The following is a 21,750-nucleotide window of genomic DNA, read 5'->3' as shown; positions in this document are numbered from 1 at the left end:
CAAGAAGTTTCAGGAATGAAAAGTCTTACAGACTTCAGGAAAAAGGTCTCAAGAACCAGACATGCTATTGTTAGGAGCAGAGAAAAGAGACAAATTGTAAAAGTCAAGACTACATAAATTATTTCAATGGACAAAAATATCAAGCTGAAGAGGTTAGCAGAACAGACAGGATTTGAAATAAGTCTCCGCTTCAGACGTATGCTGGGAGCCTCGTTTGTGCCCAACGGAGAACAAGCTTCTTACCAAATTTAACTCTTCATTCTGTCTTACTGCTTCAGAATATGAATCATCAAGTTTTTTCTGCAATTCAGTCAAGAGATCTTTGAGCTGAAATGAAGTTTAGAGTTTTAGGATTTGTCTCCTTAGGGATGCCCATTCTCTTCTGCTCAGTTGTTAGTGTGCTGCTCTACCCTAAGGTCACAAGCATACAAACTCCTCAGCCACGGGGGCTAAGCACTAAGGTTAGTTTGCCAGCCAACTGGTAACCAGAAGAAAAAAAAAAATAAATAACAGCTTGGACAATTATGTTTACCTCTCTGACTTCTGAAACATAAGTAGAGCGTTCTATTTCTGCCTTTTCTAGTTCACTTTCCAAATGTTCTCTCTCTTTTTTAAGCTAGAAACAGAAAAACAGAGTTAAAACAGATGTTTGCAGTGCTTTCTTGCAGTATCATTTGCTTGGTTTATAATTAGCTGTAAATTTCTATCAAATATTCCATGACGTTTGGAGAGCATTTCAAACCCAGTGATTGCACGGTGCAGATTCAAACTTCAAAAATAAGATAAAAAGAGAAAAAGCAAGCCCATGATTGTCAACAAGCAGTAAACTGCTCAGCCTCACAAGAAAGAGCCCCAGTGGGTGAGCACAGCAGTAAAAAATCAGAACAATTTTCCACCTTCTCTGCCTTTTTAAAACCCTGCCCAAAAGGCTCAGGTTAAACTGCAGCACAGGCTGTGCCACTTGCAGGAGAGAAGCCCAGGAAATTGAGATTTACAGCACAAGCCTAAATCATGTTTAAACAACACAAAGCTTCAAAGACAAAAAGAAAAAACCACCTGCACGTACAGTTTCTACTTCTTTGCTCTCTTCCTTTAACCTCTCCACCTCGTGCTGCAGAGAAGTGACCACGGAACGCACCTGCAGTTTGGGGGGAGAATAAAGATATTTAGTTGGGTTGGTCTAAGACAAACTCTCCATAAATACACAAGATTGCTTCTACAATCTAAGAATATTGAGGATGAGATCAGAGGGGATGAGTAATAAAATAAGATGTGCATTCAAATCATTCAATGTGCTGAATCTACACCTTTCCTAGCTACTCCCAACCCAAGTTTTTGATATATTTAGAGTCCACATGGCTGAAAGATTTGGAATAAAAGCACTCAGCCAGTTGTCCATTAGCCATGGTAAGCAAAACATCGTTCCCAGACAGGGAATTGTCACCATCCATGTACCCAAACCAAGCGTTTTTAGCTTTTTTTGGGGCTGTGGAAGTGCAGCAGATGGCAGCACATCTATAGTTCAAGATCTGACAGCCTTTATAAGCCCCTCAAACAAGATGTTTATAAATCATCTGTTTGCTGCCAGCCTCACACTGTGGCACTCCAATTTACTAAGCAGAGATACTTTAGAAATTACTTTTCAAAAAAGCAGTTTGACCTACTTTAATGCTAGATTAGAAAAGAAACATAAAAGCTTTTTTTTCTTCCCACTTTTGCTAGCAACAGAGCCTTCCTAAAAGGAAAGCTTTGCAGTCAATTTCAAGTGTAATTAGTTGACCATAATGGATTGAGCAGTACTTTAACAGCTTCCAAAAAAACTGTTACAATTCTATAATACTTCAATTTTAGCACAAAGAGTCCATATCTGCTCACAAATATACTTGGAAAAAACCCAGGTGCTCAATAGAAATACAGTCCAAGTTGCTAGGATCAGAAAAATATGTATTCCTGGGCACATTAATGGGACTCTTGTACATTCCTCAATCTTTGGCTTCCTATCTCATCAGCTTTAACAAATTTACTTATTACTTGGCTGCTTCCTGCAGCATCTGCAAAGGACTCCCCATCTCTGGAATTGTCCAAGGCCAGGCTGGATGGGCTTGGGATAGTGGAAGGTGTTCCTGCCCATGGCAGGAGGTTGGAACTGGATGATCTTTGAGGTCCCTTCCAACCCAAACCATTCTGGAATTCCATGGCTGTGACACAAATTGGTCATAATGGTCAAAGACCTTATACCTGTGCTGTTTACTTCCTCTTGCTTCTGTAAAGATGGTGGCAGGAACAGCCACACAAATCCAAAGATACCAACAAATCCTCCATTTTTCAGCTGTTTAATGGAAATACATTCCTCTAAAAATTAAAAATCAGCTTTTCCATGAAGCTAAAGTATCAGAGCACCAAAGGACCACTGGTGTGAGGAATCATCCCTATCATATTTGTTGCAGGCTTCACTTTTTTCATCCCCTGGCCATGCACACATCACACCAGGCAGCCAGGGCTGCTCCACACCTGCCTTCACAGAGCTCAAACACCCTCTGTGACTTCAAGCAGAACCTGCCTGGCTGCTGAGGAAAAAAAAAAAATCAACTTCAGAAATACCTGTTTAAGTTCCTTCTGTGATTCTTCAACTTTTATCTTCCATTTGCTTTCTTCCTCTTCCACACTCCTCTGTAGCCTTTGTAAAATCCCCTCCTAAGAAGAGAGAGGGATTTGAAAGCTCAGAGCAGAAGAAAGGCAGCTGGAACATCACAGAGGTGACCAGGCATCTCACTTACTGTCTCTGCCAGAACAGATTTGTATTTCTCACACTCCAGCTGCAGCAGGATGTGCATTTCCTCAGCCTCCTTCAACTTCTGCTCCATAGCCTGGCAAAGGAGGAAAGAAACCACAAGAGTCACATATCAGTGGATGGATTTCAGTTCTATTCATCTTATTTCAACATGCTGGTATCACTCCTGGGCAGGTCTGTCTTTCCAACCCATGAAAAGACAACAGCAAGTGCAGTGATCACTTGTAACTCTCAATAGTCAACCACAAACTTTGAGCTACTGAAAGAAAAATCCCTGTTACTTAAAAAAAGAGAACATGGATTTTCAATGTCCTGAACTTACAATTCCACACTTCAAAGATGCAAATAAATTTCTGTAAATATTTAAACAGCAGGTTGCCCAGAGAAGCTGTGGCTTCCCCATCTCTCTAGGAATGTTCAAGGCCAGGCTGGATGAAGCTTGGAACAACCTGGTCTAGTGAGTGGCCAAGGCTGGGGGGTTGGAACTGGATGATCTTCAACCCAAACCATTCTAAAATTATATAAAACAATTTTCTTGTGACTTGTCTGACAACCTGAACTTCACAACCCACAGCACAGTTTGTAAGATTTATACTGGAGAAACACATTTTGCCCCACACCAGCTGTCCACCTTTTGTGCCTACCTTGACATCTTCAGATCCTGAAGCCTCTCTCAAGTATTCTTTAGCCATCTTTTCAAACCCACATATCCATTCGCTGTGGCTCTGTTGGGAAATCACTCAGTTAGGGCTGGGAATAACCTCAGGAAAACTCTATTGAGGCCATTTTTCTCCCCACTGCAGGCTGAGGGAGCAGCATTTCACTGCCCCAAGTCCCTGGAGCTCACACACAGCCTGATGGTTGTTGTTCAGCCAGTGCCACACACAGCTGGCAGCAGCCCAGCAGCACGAGGTGATGAGACACTCACAGCTCAGGGGGCCTGGATGAGCTGAGATACAGCTGGGAGACACAGGACTCCCTGCAAGTGTCAGGGCTCTGCACAAGCATTGGAAGATTCAAGGGAATCTTTCCCAAAATCCCTGAGCAGTTAAAGCAGATGCTGCGTAACTCCAAGAAGGTTGTTTTATAACCTTACAGAAAGGCTTTTTAAAGACTGGTTCATCAGGACATCTACTTTAGCACATTTGGGAGCAACTTGAAATATGAATATTCAAAACCTCTGGAGGTTATAAATGAAATGCACCCATTTTTCCAGACCCAATGTTATCCACCCCATCTGAACCCCACAAACCCAGGGCATCTTCCCCTGCAAACCACTGAAAGCCACCAAGAATATAAAACTGGCAATCGGTGCTTGGGGACAGAATAAAGCCTCCTAAATTGTATTAACTGTCACTGAGGCACTGCAGCTCCTCTGGAAAGGAGGGGAATATATAGATCCCCATCGTGCCAGCCAGTGAGCAAACACAGCAGACCTGGGGAAATTTACACCCCTGAAAATTGACTGTCTCAGTGAGACACGAGGCAACACACACAGGTAAATCAGTTGGGGCGTAAAACACACAAGATAATAACTTATATTTTGCTGTTTTAACACTTCTTGAAGCAACCATCTGCAGCTCTGCCTCCCTGTGCAAGTACAGGCATCACCAGCAAGAGACACACTCATCCCACTGCAGAAACCTTGGGATAGAGAGGACAGTGAGGAAAAACTCCAGGACTGCCCAGCACTGCAGGACCAGAGCTCCCTGGCTCCCAGCAGAAGGAAGGTGAAGAAAATCCACTTCTCTTACCATGTTGGAAGGGAGAGAGACTTTGGGGAAGAGCTTCTGGAGGAGCTGGCGTGTCTCCACCTCGGCAGCTTCCAAATGCTGCTGCTTCTCCTAAAGCAAGAGGAGAGCACAGGTGAGATTGGGCATCACACTCACCCACCTGCCAACAGCCTCTTCCATGCCTACAGCTATTTATTTAATCCAAAAAGATCTTTTTTTCCTAAGTGAGAAAGGCGCTCTCTAGTCTCTAAAATTGCCAGTAAATTGCTTCAAAAATGGGCACTGAATTGCTTCAGAATTTGGCTTCGCATTTGCTCTCGCTCCAGCTTTTATTTTCTGAAGTTCTCCTCCAATCTAGCCTGTTTGTACAGAAATTACACCTTCATTCACTTGTCCACAACACAAACTGCTCTGTGCTGATTAACTGCAGCCACAGATCACACCAGCCCTGCCACTCAAGTAAAGTGAGCTCAAAATCAAATCGTTTGGTCAATCAACTTTTTTTTTTTTTTTTAAATCTGTACTTTTTAAACAATTTTAGGTGTGAAAAAAATCACCATAAGGTAATGTTATCACATCAAAAACAGAGAATCAAAGCCAAAAGGAAACTTTGTGTTAATGCACATTTGAACCAGGCCAAGAAAGTAAGACTTTTAAACATTACTTTTACATACTCAAGAGGAAGCCCCTTACATCCTCTTTTCCCAACCCTGGATGCAATGGGAAATAATTATTAGAGCTGTGTGACAATCTCCAGGTTTTCTCTGTTAGTGCTCTGCAAATATAAATACCCAGAGCCACAGGCACCACAGATCTATCCTTCCATGTATTTAACATGAAAAGCAGAGCAGCCACAGGACATGTGCTTGCTGGGCTTGTAGCAGATTGGTTTAGTTTAGCCACACAATGCTCAGGCTCCTGTTTAAATGTAACTGTAGAAAGCCTGAAACACTGCACAGAAGGGCAGCTTTCAGCCCAAACCCTTCACTGATATTTGGGATTGTTTTTCCCTTTGACATCAGTCTGGGAAATCTGCTCTGAGTTCCTCTGCTGCAAGGGATCCATGGCGTGAGCAGGTTGAGATTCAGAGACAGAAACAGACAGGAGACATTAGGTTGTGAGGCTGTGCTAAGTGTGTTAGTTGGCAGCAATTTAGGAGCCACCATGAAGTGGCAAAAGGCTGTTTTTGCTGAAGTCTTCCAGCTGCAAGAGAAAGCAGGCAAGTGTTAGCACACAGCAAGAGCAGGGAAAGACTCCTCCCAGTGCAGGGCAGCTCCAAAAAGCAGACACACAACCCCAAACCAGAGCTCCTCTGCTTCTGGCTGCCTCAGTGGTGGTCTGAAAGTTAGCTGGATGCTTTTTTTTGAGTTCAGCACAGTGGCAATTAACACAGAAACAAGCCCGCAGCAGAGCAATTCACACCATGTATGATTTTGAACATTGGTCCAATGGTTCCTGTCCAGCTTCACACCTTCAAGAAGGAAATTCACAGCTGTGGGTCACACCACTTTCCTGAGATGTTCCCAGGTTTTTAAATAATAACAAATTTAGTCCTGGTTCTTCCCAGGTCCAATAGATTTGTTCAAGCACAGCCAAAGCCCAGTAGAAGAAAGCAGGCTGCTCACCAGCACAGCTTTTATTCTGGAGCTCCCCACAAATCAAAAAAAAATTCACGACAGCTCTAACAATTATGCAAACAGAAATCAAAACTCAGCATGCCCACACACTAACAATAAAAAATAAAAAAAAAGAACCCTAAAGACAACAGGAAGAAGCAGAGGTGAGAGTATATGAATGATCACTCAGAAGAGATTATACTTAAACTGCAGTAAAAGTTAAATGTCTCCGTTTCACTTAAAAAACCAGCTGCAGATCTGCTTCTAGCTTAATGCACCATTTCTAGCAGTCAACATTACAACCTTGGCAGTCTTGTTCACTTTGTCCTGCAGCAATTTTTCAGTTGATGCCAATGCTTCCATTGCTTCCCAGTTTTTCTCCCGAAGGTCCTAATCATTTTTAGAAAGAATGATTTCAGTTCAGCCAATATTCAAACTGTTCTCGTTTTTACTTCAGAGATATATTTCGCATTACATTCCACCATTTGCATTTAAATGCTGGTTACTGCAAGGTGATTTTGCTGGGGAGTATGACATACACTAGCAAAAACAAGTGTGATGTTCAAAGAGTCCGAATGAAAAGGAGAGGGGGGGAAAAAAATGCCAATTTCTGCCCAACCTGCCCCAATGTCCAAAACTGATGCAAGTGTTGCTGCAGAGCAGTTTCACTACAGCGACCCCAACACTTTGACTGCACTTGTAAGAAGAAAGAGGGAAGTTTTCAAAAGTAGTGAGGAACACAGACACCAAACCACAGATTACACAACAGAGTGTTAGGCATGTCGCAGTGCAGAACCCAGCATGGCCCCAGGAGACACAGAGGTGTGCACATTTACTCCCCAGATCCTGCAACCAGACCTCAGCCCAAAGCTGCTGTGCCGGGGCTGATTTCAGGAACACAGAGCTCAGGGTTCACAGCTCTCTCCACTGCACCCAAAGGAAACTGGTTTGGTGCTCAGCAGCCCCCCTGGGAGGCTTTGGGATGTCAGCAGTGGTGAGCACATCCCAGATCCACGTGGCAAGGCCATGGTGCAGTGCTCTGCATCTTTCTTGGCGAGGTCATCAAACGTGTACTCCACAAGACATCGACACAGAACTCAGTGAGAGGCTGAGAGCTCTTCTAAGAGCAGCCTCACAGCTCTTCTCCAGGAAGGATGGTGGGGCCTTGCAGCGAGGAGATTACAGAGCTTGGGATTTAGGTTTAATTTTTTTCCAACCCTCAGAGCAAATCTCCTTTAGAGAAGGGCTGTTTTGGAGAGGTTGTATTTTAAATTCATCAAAAGCCTAGCAAGCACCTACACTGGTTTTACTTTACCACTTCTATCTGCCCACAATCCTAAGGGTTGTTTACAGGATATAAACACAATAGTGGATAAAATTGAGAAAAAGCTACAGGCCTGGTCTGCCTTTAGCAGCAGCCAGATTTCTGCCTGCACCACAAAGGGCATTCAGACCTTGTGAATCCCCAGGAAACAAGACCTTCTGTTCTACCTTTCCAGCTCATCTGTCTTCTGAGACTACTCAGCTATTTTGTCTCTACTTTATTTCAGCTCTTAAGCAGCACTCCTTGCTCAAAAGTTCAAGTTCTCAATATTTTCCTTGTGCATCTTCCTTAGGTTGTCCCACCATTAAGCAGTAAAGCTTATTTCCTGGTATTCATTGGATTTTACAGGCTATCAAGGAGAGATAGGTGAGATAAACCCCCTGTATTTTAACTTTCTTCCATATAACTTTAAAGATAACACTCTCCTGCCCTGCACAGGTAATACATTACAAGGAAGTAACTGCACAGCTCTGAGATGGAAGATACAATCTTTTAACTCCATCCACAACAACCCAGACTGCACCATCAGCAGCTGCTGTGAAGGAAAGCTCAGTCCTTCTCCTTTGGAAGATCAGGATCAGTCACTCTTAGGAATGGGAAGAGCCAAATCTGAGCACCCTGAGGGAAAAACCTCCTCACATGTCCACACACAAGGAGCAGATCTCTATAACAGGCACAGCACCTTTCCTCTTCCCACCCTCGCTCCCCTCCCCTCCCCTTGGCAAAGGACTGTTTCTGAACAGGGTTAACCAGGCTGGAATCCAAATCCAAGAACTTGCTGTGGGATGTGTCCCCTAGCAAGTCTCCTCCCTCTCATCCAATCAACAGATTGTCCAGGAGTTGACAGGACTGTGAGCAGTGCAGTCAGGTGTGCTGAGTGCCTCCCAAGAGGAAAGGAGTGCCCAGGGACACACCACAGCAGCCAGCTGTCAGAAACACTCTCTGCAAAATGCCCCAGGCCTCAAGAAGTGCTGAGAACACAGATTTGGTTGTTCTGGGGGATTTTCTGGGGCGGTGGGGGAAGAATTTCCTTACGTTGTTCTTTTTCCTCTGCTGCTCAAAAGCGTTTCTCTGAGAGGCGAGCTCGCTTTGCAGATTGGCGATTTCCCTCTCTTTGCCTGCAACCCTGAATGAACAAAGGGAACCACAAAAAGTCAGGAGACATTGAAGGAATTTCCAGTGAAGCACTGACACCCTTTCCCACACACTAACTTGCCTCCCCTTCCAGCAAAGCTCTCTCTGAAAAGCTGTTTTCACTGACTTGGCAGCATCACTTGCTTCCCACTGCTCCCTGAACCACTTTGCCTGAGTAAAGCCATTGTAAAGCTGTTGTTTGCCTACAACAGGCATCTGCACACATTTATCAAGGCCATGGAAAGGCAACACATTAGCTGAGGGTAGAGTCAGCCAGCCCACACCAGAACAGCACCACGGAACAGGCACTGCCTGCTGGATGAGAGCATTCCCTTTCAAGCACCTAATCCACAATTTTTAAGTCATTTCACTTGAAAGACAAATGATTCAGCCAGCCAAAAATGCATGACAGTGGCAATTTGCTTAGCACAATATAGCATTAGCTTCCACACAGTTATTTAATGTGTTTCAGCCCCACGTTGTAACACACTTTTACCCCTGAGATTTTCCCTGGGAAGAGATTTCCACCAGACAACTCTGTAATAGGAACAATCCTCTGCTAAGCTGAAGTTCCTAGAAAAAAGCCTGTCACTTTTGCTTGAAACACCAACATTTAACTCTTCAGCCATACAGCTGAGCTGGCACACATTCAAAACTGCATCAATCAAGGCTTGCTTCTGTGGTGGGCACAACATATTGCCAGCACTGTCTGTCTGCAGGAGATTACACCTGAGGATTAGCAGTGTGAGCAGATTCTCCATGTTCCATTTTTATTAGACAGTAAGTTAATTTTTTTTTTTTTTACTGGCCACTTCATATATTCTGATATTGTACATTTAGCATTTATTTCTAAATTTCCTGAGTAATTAAGTGAACTGAATCAATTCTCTAATGCATTCAACTTTTGGCAATACTCACACTTGCAGAAGCTCCTCGCTTTGGACAGCCAGAGACGCCTACAAAGAGATCAGAAATGTGTTAGGAGCAGAGCAGCAGCGAAGAGCAGGATCTGCCTTGTTAGCCAGGCACTGCAGCAACACCAGAAAAGCTGCACTCTGGGCCTGTGAGGGAATCCTGCCCAGCTTCCTTTGGACAGAACACAGCAGGCATAAGAGAGAGGAAAAGGCTGCAAATCCACATGATAAAAGGAAGCAGGAAGAGATGTGCAACAGCCAGAAAAGCTGGCTCAGTGCAACCCAACCCTGAAGCTGTCCCTGGGTTTCCATGGGCAACACAACTCCTGGTGTTCCATGCCATCCATGCAAGCTACCACCACCCACTTCACTAAGTAATACTGCAATTGGAAGCTGTACCTGTTTGCAGTTCTCCTGCTTTAATTCCTGTATTTGAGCTTTGAATGATTCATTTTCTTTTTGCACATCCTGTTGAAAGAAAAAAGACAATATATACCCATGCAGACATAGAGATACACACTCACAATATAAATACACCTCAACACAAGGTGTTTCTATCAAAACTTTACCTGCAACTGTTTTACTTGGTTTGCAATTTCTCTCTCTTTTTCTTCCACCATAGCTTTCAACTTCTTCATTTGTTCTTCTTCCCCTTTCAACCTGCAGGGATGGTTTAGAAAGTAAGAAGAAAGGGTTAAAGTAAGATAAAAAAAAAGTTAAAGCAAGAAAAAAAAAGTTAAAGCAAGGAAAAAAAAAGTTAAAGCAAGAAATTATGCTAAAAAGGGACAGACACTCAAACTGGGACAGTTTGTGCAGCAGAAGATAAATACATTTTGTATGTTGAGGCTGCCTCAGGTACCACACAGCTGTACCAGAGCTCTGCTGGGAGAGCAGCACATCACAGGAGCTGCTTTGAAGACAGAGCCCTTCCTGGCACAGTCTCACACCACCTTCCTCTGACTTGGAGCAGCCAGACAAAGCAGAGTCAAAACAGAGGAAAGCCTGGCAGCGTTTCTCCATAAAACAGGAGCTGGAGAATTGGCTATTGCATCTCAGCCTGCAAATGGCAAAAACTGGATCTGCTTTCTGCTGCTACCAACTGAGCCAGGAGCACTGCAAGCCTTAAACATGCTAAACAGAAGGAGAAATTAGCACTAGACAGGAGAATCAGCAGCAGTTTCACTGGTTAACAGAGCCCTGGGTGCACATTCCCAGTGTGTGAGCAGCACAGCTCAGGGCAGGGATGCTCCAGGCAGTGGCACTAACAGCTTATTTTAGCAAAGCCCATGAAATTCCTGACACCAATTCAAACATTCCAGCTGAAGATAAACTCAATGCACATTCTCAGCAGGCACTTGAGGAACTGCTAATCAGTATACTCACAGGCTCTCCAGGTTCTGGACTTGGGATGCAGCAGGCACCTGAAAAAGGAATTCCCACTCTCATTTTGATGGCACAGTTTTCAAGTGAACAGCAGCTCTTTGCACGAGAAGGGGAAACACACAGCTTGCAAGAGACTTGCCAAAGAAATACCAGGAATTCTGCATCAGGCATTGCTCCAAGAATATCTGAACACATAATGGATTTCAGAAGCTTACACCAAGCATCTCAAACTCCACACCAGCCAACTGTTCTCCATTCCATCTTTCCCCTGGGATAAATGCCTGTGTCTAGACATCCACCCAAAATAAAAGTTCAACTCAGTCTCTTCCTTTTGCCATCAACAAAAATCCAAACTGAGCCAGAATACCACCTTACTGGAAAAATTCTTCCATTAAGCAACACCTGGCTTCAAGGGTGTCCAGTTGTCTGCCCTCAAGTCCAGTGCAGGAAATCAAAAGCCAAAATATCCCAGCCCCAGGGAAAGGCAGGAAGGAATCACAGCACAGCCTGACCACTTCAAGAAGAGCTGCTACATCCAGTTACAGCCAAAGTTCCTGCACAGCCTGAGCCCTGCAGAGATGCTGCTTCAGCCTGGCAAGGAGGTGCCTGGGACACAGCTGGGGCTCTGTCTGTGAGCTCCAAGGCTTCCAGACCACCAAAGCTCCTCGTTATGCACAGTGTCACCCAGTTAAAGCTCTCAGAACTTGCTATCCATGTAAAACCTGTTTTGGATGAACACAGCTGAACTAGTGGGCTCTCTGCATTGTAAACTAACAGCTTACTCAAGAAAGATTTAAAACATCTCTAAGTTGGAGCCAATGCAAATCCTCTGTGTGAGGCAGAGGAGAAAAATGTCTTCCTATTCCACCAAGCAGCACTCTCAAACCACATCCACTCTGCAGGCTGTACCTGTTGGAGTTGTTGCAGGTTCTGTTGTTCCAGCTCCTGAACTTTACTGGTTAATTGTGCAATTGTATCCTTCTGACCCTTTGGATAGATAAAAATCAAGTTTAGAACTGTGAATTTATTTTTCCCAGCCAGAAAACCTGCAACAGAACCTATTTCTCTTCAGAATATTAAAGCAGCTTACCTGCAGACATTCTCCCTTCTTAACAATCTCTTTCTCCTTCTCTTCCAATAAGGCCTCCATGGTTTTCACCTGCTTTTCCTTCCCCTTCAACCTGTACCATTAAACACAGACACACAGCATGAACCCCTTGCTCTTTCATCCATCTGAAAACAAAACATCCTATGCTTTGCAGCACCTAACAAAAGCAGCATCTGGGATCACAGGCACAATTCACCTACTAAAAACCAATGTGTGATCACTTCCACTTCACCCAGGTTAGCAGGAGATGCCCTTGATCAATGGCACTGCTCGTTAGGTGAAAGTAAACTCTGCTGACACATTGCAGGGGTTTCACAAATCTGTGCTCTCCTCATCCAAAAATACTTCCTTGCCCCTCCTCAGATACAAGGGACTGACTGATCATTTCCTCACCCCTACAGCTCAGGTATTACCAAAGTAAGTTTTCACTATGCCATGCCTTCATCTCTCCATCCTGACTAGAATTTAAGGGCTCAGCAAGGGGTGCACAGGGCAGATCAGACATTAATAACTGCACTTACAGAGTCTGAAGTTCTTTGACTTGTGATGTTATTGACACCTAAAGGAAAAAAATCACTACTTCAGTTCAAGGCACATGGAAAAGGCACATGGAAAAGGCACAGAAATGCTAAAAATTGCTCTATGAAGAAACAGGGAAAAGCCATCAGACATTACCAAAATAGGCACTATTTATTGCAGTAAGCATAAACACTTCAAAAAAATTAATTACAAGATGCCATGTGTCTCCAGCTTTTTACATTCCCCACATTTAAAATGTGATTTCCAGAGCAGCAAAGGAAACAGTGCAAATGGGAACACAAGCAGACCCACAGGAGACACACAGGAAGAAGCACAGTGTGACTGTGATCACCACCTCACTGGCAACTGCAGCTCCAGCCACAGAAATCAGCTCTGCCCACTGAGATCTCAACACAAGAGCTTTTTGGATGCTCTCTGAAATGCCAGCACTCCCTTAAATTCCCATTCTTAGGCTGAATATGGATTGAAGACACAAGATTTAGTGGGAATGCTACTTTGAATTCTGTATGAAAGCCTGACAGTGGTTATCTGTGTAGACAGACAATCCTCTACCACAACATGGCAGGAGTTTCAGACATTCCCAAAATTCTCTGTTCTGCTTGCAGGAGACCAAAGGGTGCACAAACACATCACCTTTGGAGCAAGCATCCCTCACAGAGCATTCCAGCAACAACAAACCTAAACTGCATTTTTTTTTCTGGGCTTTGTCAGTTCCAGGGAAGGAAATACACACAAATAACTCCCTCAGTTCCTGGAAATTTGCTCTGGAGGAAAAGCCCAAGATGGAAACACATTCAGTGAAGCTTTGCCTAAAAAGGACAAAACTAAGAGGAGAAGGGGGTGACATGTTGGAATGCAGCTAGAAGGACTGAAAAAAGTGCAGACCAAAATCACAACCCACACAAACAAGCAAACTTCCTGACAGCACGATGGATTCAGCTGCCTGCAGAATGGGCTCCCTAAGGAAATGTGGCCTTCCCTTGTTTTGGATGCCAGACAGCAATCATGCCAAAAAAGCCAATACTCCTCCATCCCTGCATTCCTGACAGCTAAAGCAAAACTGACTGTGCCAAGACTGAACTCTTTCTGGGCACTGGGAAGAAAACAGACTTGGGTTTACCTGGAAACCAGATACTGTTTGGGCTTGTAGTATTGCTGCAGCAACACAGAAAGGCCAACAACAGCAGGAACAACTGCAGCACTTGAAATTTCCAAGTTGCCAACCCCCAGGGATGTCCCAGGGTTTTGTGTTTACTACAGGGACAGTGTGCCCAGGCAGAGTTAATGTTGCAAAGCATTAAGCTATAGCAGTTCTTGCCAAATTTCATATTAATGGTCCAAAAAGCTCAGGTTTCCAGAGGTGTGTGGTTTCTGAAGGACAGCACCAGTTGTCCTACATATTTATGGCTTTATAGCCAAGAACAGTGTAGCTCCACCATTAAAAAGTTCCTTACCCAATGACATTCACCAGTGAAACAGAACACACTAGAACAGAAAGGAGTGAGCAGCACATCCAAGGCAAGGCTGGTTCACACTGCTGGCACTAAAGTATTTTACCTGTTTCTCCATCTCAAGCTGGGAATTTCCTACTTCTTCTTTCAGAGCCTCTATTTCCTGTGTCAAAGCCTTTTCAATGACAAAACAAGACAGGGTTGGACAATGGAAACACAAAAACGCCACAAAAATGGATGCTACAAATTGATCACTGTAGAATGCCATGCAGTAAACAAACAAATGTGGTCGTGGCATCGACACGGAAAGGAAGGCAGGAACTGCACAGAGATACCTGAACAGTCTTCTCCTTGTTTGCCACTTTGAGGATTTCAGCTTGTAGGAGTTCTTCCACTGATTTTATTTTTCCGTCTTTCTCGTGGATCCTTGAAAAGAGCAGAGGAACAGATTAGCTGGGTGAAAAAAAGGTGCTGCTCAGGCAAACACACAAAATTTGGTTCTGCTGTCCCATCACATCCCATCACCAGCCTCTGGCATCCACAAATAGGAAGAATAAGACAGCAGAACCAGCTGGTTTTCCATAACCAGTAGTTCACATGCTCAATAAATACTATTACAGTCCAAAAATGCAAATTAAGATATCCAGAGTGCCTGGAATGACACACACTTAAAATGAGCCTTCACTGGACATTCCAGCAAAGTATTTATCAATTTAAAACACACACAGAGGGAACAATCTCACTACTGAACAAAAATGATTATCTGACAAATCAGTGCAATTCCTCATCTAGTCAAAGTCTGGCTTATGAAATTAACTGCTTAGCAGAGAAGCAACTGGATTATCAGCAGGTATTGATCTGGCATGACATGTTTCAAAAATGAAAATGCTTCCTGCCACACACACACTTCACCCAGTTAAAAGCCAATCATTTCAGGGAAGCAAAATACTTGTAGTCATGGAATAAAGACAGAGAGAATGAACAATCAGAAATTAAATCTGTGCATTAACTTACACTTTCTGCAGTTCCTCCACTAGTGATTGGAAGGAAACCTGTTAAAAACAGAGCTTCATCTTAGAAAAAACAGAAGACACCAAAACAATCTGCAAATGTTGAGGAGTGAGGACAGAGAGCTGGAGCACTCTGGCACTGGATGAACTATGTAGCAGCCTAATGATTTTATTTATCTGGTTGCTCCTGAGAAAATTAGCTGTCAGTCTCCAGTTCCTGGCAAACCAATAACACCAAGCCTGCTGCAAGTTCCAAAAAAACACAAGCAAACCCACACCATCTTTAGCAGGAGAGGGTGAGGTTCAGGACCAGCATTCCATCAGCCAACCTTTAACACTGACACTACACTACACCTCTTCAGGGTCACTGTGCCTCCTCTCTTCCATAAATGATATTTTAGGAACTAATTGCCCTGCTGACCTGTCCAAGCAGAGCTGGGTGTCAAGGAAAGGCACCTCCTGATCAGCACATCCAAAATGACAGCACTGTGACACTGTCACTGATCACACACAAGGAGAAGAGGGAGAAGTGACACCTGCAGAGTGAGGATTGACACTGGGAAGCTCAAACATGAATCATGAGCTGCCTGCCAGCCATGCCTGCTGCTCCAAGCTTCTGGCAAAGGGAATCCACAGCCATTGCAGAGCATGGCAACCTCAGACTAACCCCCAACCAGCACTGACTGGATCCTTTACATCTGCCCTGCTTCTGACACTCCTGCAAAGGAAATACTTGACAGAAGTCTCAGCTCCCAGACCAACGCTGAAAGAAAACAGGATGCTTTGCCAACAGGCTTCAAAGGCATCTCCACCTTTTTCCCTTGACTTTTGCAACCACAGCAAGATGCTTTCAGATTGAGTTTAGGTGTAATAAAAGTTTCAGATGAAAAGTAGTACCTGCTCCGATTGCTGAATTTGCAGGCTTTGAAGTTCTTTTCTCAGAGACGAATTTTCCGTTCGCAGGGCCTTTGAAAGCAGACACACAGATAATGAAAGACTCATTTGTGGGGGGAAAAAAGTGTTAGGCTTGTCAGGAAAGTAATTTCTTTTAGAATAAGTGAAAGACTTTGAAAGTCTGAAAGAGACCCCCTTCTGCAGCTGTTGGAGCCAAAATATTCAACAGACTAATTATTCACCATGGATAACTTGGAGTGGATGCCAATCTATTGGAAATTAGAATTACAGAGCAAGGTGGGAATGCTGTAACTGGGCAGGGAGGTCAGAAGAACAAATGTAACAAATCATGGTAAAGGCCACCTTTTGGACAGTCCATTTATTTACATGTATTTACATGATATTGGGATTCTCTCTCACAGACAGGCTTCTTGCCACTTTGGGAATGCAAATAATAAAAACCATAAGACCATGGGCTTTAACAGTCTAGATCCTATTCTGGAGTCAATGATAATGTCCAAAATACGTAAGAATTTTTCAAAGATGCCTTTGTACAGAAACACACTACGAGAATAAAAATCATATATTCTAAACTTTGCCGTCAGCATTATTAAAAAACTGCAGAATATTATTTCAAACAAATAACTTGCAAAATACTGTCATCCCTGGAGGGATTTAAAAGCTGTGTGGATGTGGCACTCAGGGACATGGTTTAGTGGGGGGCTTGGCAGAGCTGGGGAATGTTTGGACTTGATGATCTTAGAGGTCTTTTCAGCCTAAAGGAGTCTCTGATGTGCTCACACCTGTGGCTGTGCAGTAGCCTCAGAGTTTCCAACTCCTCCCCAGCACAGAGCTGTCAGCAATGCCCCTGCAATCCAGGCTTGTTAAGGAAGGGAATATTGTCTTGGTTATGCCCAAGCTTTCCAGCAAAAAGCTTTCCCAGCTGAAAACAGACAGGGATTTTTGTCCTGGCTCTCCAGACTTCTCACCACAACCTTCTTTATAACCAAACAGGAAGGAAATAACTTTAACATCATTCCAGAAGTGGCACTAGTTTATAATCCACTTAACCCTTCAGATTAACAACTAAGCAAATAAATGCAGAAGCTCTATAATGCCAAGTTTTTACAAAACAACCTTTCCTAAAGAGAGATTTATTGGAGATTAAGCCAAATGTACAGCTCTGGAGATATATTCCCTTTATGCCAAAAGTCACCAGGATGGCATCCCAGCAAAACGTGCTCTAGACTAAGCAGAGAGAAGCACTTATTCTACACCATGGATGCTCATGCTTAGCCTATCTTATAAAAAGGGTTTTAACCTCATCTCCACGAGGTGCTTTTCCTAATCAGAAGGAATTCAGGCTGAACCATGAGCACTCCAACACTCACTTTGCACAAGAGCACTTAATCTCTATTTCTCCATCAAAAAATAATACAGGAGATTTTACCTTCAGCTCCTCCTCTTTGTTAGCCACCTGGATAAGTCCTGCCTCAAGCAGCTCTTCAACTGTCTTGATTTTATCATCCCTCTCTCTCATGCTGAAAAAGCAAGAGTGAATATTAGGAAAAAAGAGAGTTTAACTTTGAAGGCAGTTTAGCTATCAACAGTAGCCTTACTGCCACCAAAATCTTTATTTTAGCCTGTGATTCAACAGAAAAGAGTTTTTTACCTTTTTTCCATCTGCTCTATCAAGTCTTTGTTTGTCTATGAAGAAAAAAAAAATAAGGCCATCATTAATTGGATCAAAAATGGTTTGGGATTTAAAAAACAAATAACTGGAAATCAACAACTTAACAAGAAGCTTGGTTACAATACTACTCCAGAAAGGAAAACAAAGCAGGGGGAGAAAGTCCTCATGGCATATGTGTCTAATATTGATGCTGGAAAGATGACAATCTTTCAGGGGAGGGATAGATCCAGCTTAAATGCCTTGGTGGTTTTACACTGATGGACTTGCAGCATCTAATCCATAGCAGCCAGCTCAGCACCTGAAAAATCTGCCTGTTTTGAGCATTTATCAGAATCACAAACTCCACCCCAGGCTCACTCAGCCGAACATTTGTGATTTCTCACCACCACCACATTGTGAGAGACAAGCTGGGAAATTTAAACCAGCTTCCAAGAAAAATCACCTCCAGTCTTTCAGACAGGACATCAGATCAGCCAGAGCCAGGGGAGCAAAGGCTGTAAATCTGGTTCTCCACCAGAGCAAAGGGAGCTCTTCCAGACAGGGAGCTCCTGACTAACAGACACCAACACAGCACAGGAAAAGTTTCCTGTCCTGCAAGTCTTTTTGCAGTGTTTCAGGACGTTTTCTCATTCCACAGTGGTGCAAAGTCAGGGATGTCCACAAGGGCTCTCCCAGGCAACATTCCAAAAGAGATGGAATTGAACAACACAACAGCTTTGAACCTGCAGCATGAACCTGTGAGCACCAGTGTGGCTGCAGCCATGGGCAAAAATGCAGAACAGGAGGCAAAAACATCACAAAGTAAAGAGTTTTCTATCTCCATGGGTCAGAGTGGAAATATTTGCACATATAAATTCTTGCTTGTGTTTAGCTATCAATCTTCAGGAGTGGTAAAAAAAATAAAAATCCACATTTTGTTTGGACACTCTTGACTAGATCTACAAGACAGTCAAACTCGACCCTCTATGGAAGAGAAAATACTTAAAATAGCATGAGGCTTTGACACCAACCAGTTCAGCCTACAGCCAGGTTAAGAAAAAATACTGAAGAAATTAGAAGATATTTGATAAAAGCTCAGCAAACACTGGCTATACCTGCTCAGACAAGAGAGTCTGCAGCTTCTGAACTTCAGCTTGCAGAGTTGTGTTTTGATCCTTCAGAACCTGGAAGAAAATTGAGGCATTTTATCAGTTCAGAACTGCAGAGCCTAAATACAGCATTTCCATAATGGCAAAGAGGCAATTAAATAGCACAGAAGTCATTACAGAGAGTTCTTTGGAAGCTACAAGACTACAAAGAGTCCTTTCCTACTCTGTCTTGCTTTTCTGTATTAAGGACAAAAGAATCATCCTTATGTTCCCATGAGAAATTCAGCTGTTACCATCTTTATTCCCTGGCAGAGAATCAGATAGTACCAAGTGTGAGAAGCTCAGAAAAAATGCATTTTCCTCCTAAAGCAGCATCAGCATCGTGTCAAGATTTGATAACTGCCTCTTACAGAACACTCATCTGAGGAAGCAAATGGTCCAAAATCCCTTTTTTTGAGTTCCCTTCAGCTGTCTCAATGCACAGCAAGGAACTGGCAGTCCAGCAGCAGAGAGGTTTGCACAGCTCCCATCCTTGCTCTGACTGCAGGCTGGGGAGAGGTGGATAGGGAAGACAAACAGACTTTTCCTCTCCTCCTGCATTCCTGCTCCACACAATGGACACAGCAGCCCTTAGCAGACAGCCTGCCTGGCCAAATTCCTCAGATGTATTTTAAATCCTCCTCTATTATTGCTTTTTGTCTTTCTAAAGGCTTGCTTGGTGCTGCACAGAAGTGAAAAGCAGGACACCTGCTCTGTGCTGCAGCCCCAAAGCCTTACAAGGAAAACACAAGCAGGAAGGGACAGCAGCAGTGAGGATTAAACGCTCTGCTCTGTTTTGGACCTGACTTTTCCCTCTTTCATGTGTGTGGGGAAGAGCAGCACTTCCTCAGGTGGAAGCATTTAGAACAGCATTGTTCTGGTTCCTGTTTGGGATCAAAGAGAGGAGGAAGAAGAGAGCAGCAGTGCACATAATATCCATGCTGAGAGCACACCGTGGATTTCTGCACCATCATGATGATCTGCATTCAGTTCTCTGCTCACTTCCCAAGAGCTGCCAGAACTGCCTGCAGGTGATTTTTGCCATTACTTAGCACTGAATTGATTACAGCACATAACCATTCACAACACCTCTAAGGCCTTTTTCCTGGGTAACAGTTACTACAGAAACCATCACACTAAAAGGATGCTCATATTCCTTCTCACATTCATTTTCACTTCACCTACCATTTTATAAAGTTCCACCACACTGAAAGCCCTGAGAGTATCACTAACTTGAGACTTGCCCACTTACTCCAGCTTGACATCTCTTCCCACTCCCCTTTCCACACTGTTTATGCCCCTGTGACCCAGAACACGCTTCACTGAAGATTCAGTCAACAGCTTTATTCCAAAAATCAACTGAAATTGTACTTTGTTTCCTATTCCATTAATTGAACAAACTAGTTCTCTCATTCTCTGACTGCATAGAGAAACTACAGAGCCTTGACAAGGGACTCTCACCAAAACCTCTTTGAAAGTGTCACTTTAATACAAGAATCAAGTTTACTACCTGCTTCAAAGAGCTCCAGGAGACTCCACAGGCTTCTCCTACAAAAGCATCTGCCTCTGCCTCTGCCCCTGCCTCTGCCCACTCACTCTGTTCCTCACTAGTGAACTCACCAAGGTGACAGTGGGAGATTCAGAGGGACTGACCTCACACCAGAGACATCAGAGGAGCAGCAGCACCCACCACGGGCTTCAAAGGAGTTGAAAGGGATGGAGTCATCACCTTTCTCAGGAATCAGGGCTGCTTCTAACAGCCCAAGTTCAGAAGGAAAAGGCCAAGGTGGCAGAGGGCAAGGAGGAATTAAGCTGCTCTCTGCACACACCATCTCAAAACAAGCAGCAGCTTTGCTGTGCAGACCCCAGATGTCAGAACAAAAGCTTCAGCAGTTTAGCTGCAGCCTTATGAGAAACAGTCTGGAAGGGGGCTGAATTAAAATAAGCATTTTTACATCTGCCTTGACAGAAAACAGAGGTTTGGCATGATAATCCAAGCAACAAAGGCTCCAAACAAAAGCACCAAGGCCCTGGAAGGCACATTAGAAGGTGGGATGCAGGAAAATCACAGTTTTTACTGTACAACCTCCTCCTGCAGAATTCAAAGCCCTCTCTCTCCACAACTGCAGACACTGCATTTAACTTGTGCTGTCCCACCTCTCACTCTGCTGCTCCTACTGTGACATCCCACATTGCTCCTGCCTTACAAACACAATACTATAATTTACCTTAACACCCAAAAGCCAGTTTTATTTCACTGTTCTACAGTTGCTCCACAACCTCTGGAGCCTGGAAAACTTACTGAAAACAAGCAAAAAAATACCTGTTCTGTATCTTACCTTGAATTCTTCTTTTGTGTTTGAAATCTGAGTGAGTTCTTCTCGAATCTGATCTTCAAGAGCTCTTATTTTGTCATCTTTTATGTGAATGCTGAGAGACAGCAGAACAGTTAAACACTTTTCCCCATCCAAGTCTTACAAAAACCATCATTAAAAAGAACATAAAAGACTGATAAACATTGTTTATCAAATCCCAGAGCTATTTACCTTTTCTGCATCCTTTCCAGCTCATGTGCAGCAGCAGCCTAGATATAAAGAGGATTAACACAGACTTAGGATACATCACATGATTCAATCAACCTTTCATTCCACATTATTAAAAAGCTAGAACAAGTCATTTGGCCTCCCAGCACATGACTGAAACCAAGAGTGAAAGGGGTAAGCTTGTCTTCATGCACTTTTACAACACCAATCTACATCAGGCAAGCATGCAATCACACAAAGGGAAGATCATCTCCAAGAGATTCATTTGACAACTGGGATTATCTCTAATTAAACACTTCATTTCCACTTCTGTAGTGAACAAGTCATAGAGCAGTAACAGAGGGACAGCATTTTGTTTGGCCCTAAAAACATCTCTATGGTGAGGCAAGGGGGTTTGTGTGCTTTGGGGTTTTTTTGGGGGGGATGTTTATGAACCTTGTATGCAAATGCATATTCACAGACAGTTGTGGTCACTCCTGTGAAGTGTCC

At 43.5% G+C, this 21,750-nt stretch overlaps 1 protein-coding gene across 4 annotated transcripts in view; it reads right to left on the bottom strand.

The window, feature by feature from the left end:
• Positions 1-21,750, bottom strand: part of KTN1 (kinectin 1) — a 75,650-nt gene that overhangs the window by 9,743 nt on the left and 44,157 nt on the right. Inside the window, exons 16-40 of one of the 4 annotated variants that reach the window (XM_085061003.1) lie at positions 21,265-21,302; positions 21,058-21,148; positions 18,686-18,754; positions 17,571-17,605; positions 17,349-17,439; positions 15,902-15,970; positions 15,009-15,046; positions 14,330-14,420; positions 14,101-14,169; positions 12,525-12,562; positions 11,986-12,076; positions 11,805-11,882; positions 10,896-10,933; positions 10,082-10,172; positions 9,912-9,980; positions 9,517-9,554; positions 8,500-8,590; positions 6,444-6,530; positions 4,546-4,635; positions 3,436-3,516; positions 2,778-2,867; positions 2,602-2,694; positions 1,067-1,138; positions 533-616; positions 244-327 (exon numbers count right to left, since the gene is read on the bottom strand). In XM_085061003.1, coding sequence (XP_084917129.1) covers positions 244-327; positions 533-616; positions 1,067-1,138; positions 2,602-2,694; positions 2,778-2,867; positions 3,436-3,516; positions 4,546-4,635; positions 6,444-6,530; positions 8,500-8,590; positions 9,517-9,554; positions 9,912-9,980; positions 10,082-10,172; positions 10,896-10,933; positions 11,805-11,882; positions 11,986-12,076; positions 12,525-12,562; positions 14,101-14,169; positions 14,330-14,420; positions 15,009-15,046; positions 15,902-15,970; positions 17,349-17,439; positions 17,571-17,605; positions 18,686-18,754; positions 21,058-21,148; positions 21,265-21,302 — 1,806 coding nt within the window. The remainder of the gene's footprint in view (positions 1-243; positions 328-532; positions 617-1,066; positions 1,139-2,601; positions 2,695-2,777; positions 2,868-3,435; positions 3,517-4,545; positions 4,636-6,443; positions 6,531-8,499; positions 8,591-9,516; positions 9,555-9,911; positions 9,981-10,081; positions 10,173-10,895; positions 10,934-11,804; positions 11,883-11,985; positions 12,077-12,524; positions 12,563-14,100; positions 14,170-14,329; positions 14,421-15,008; positions 15,047-15,901; positions 15,971-17,348; positions 17,440-17,570; positions 17,606-18,685; positions 18,755-21,057; positions 21,149-21,264; positions 21,303-21,750) is intronic. The other 3 variants (XM_085061005.1, XM_085061006.1, XM_085061004.1) reach the window with 3 other exon arrangements.

Source organism: Lichenostomus cassidix, chromosome 5 (genome assembly GCF_008360975.1).
Source record: "Lichenostomus cassidix isolate B80296 chromosome 5, HeHo_3.0, whole genome shotgun sequence".
NCBI classification, from domain to species: Eukaryota; Metazoa; Chordata; class Aves; order Passeriformes; family Meliphagidae; genus Lichenostomus; species Lichenostomus cassidix.
Note: the sequence above shows the minus strand (reverse complement) of the source record. Positions and strands in the feature narration are given on the sequence as shown.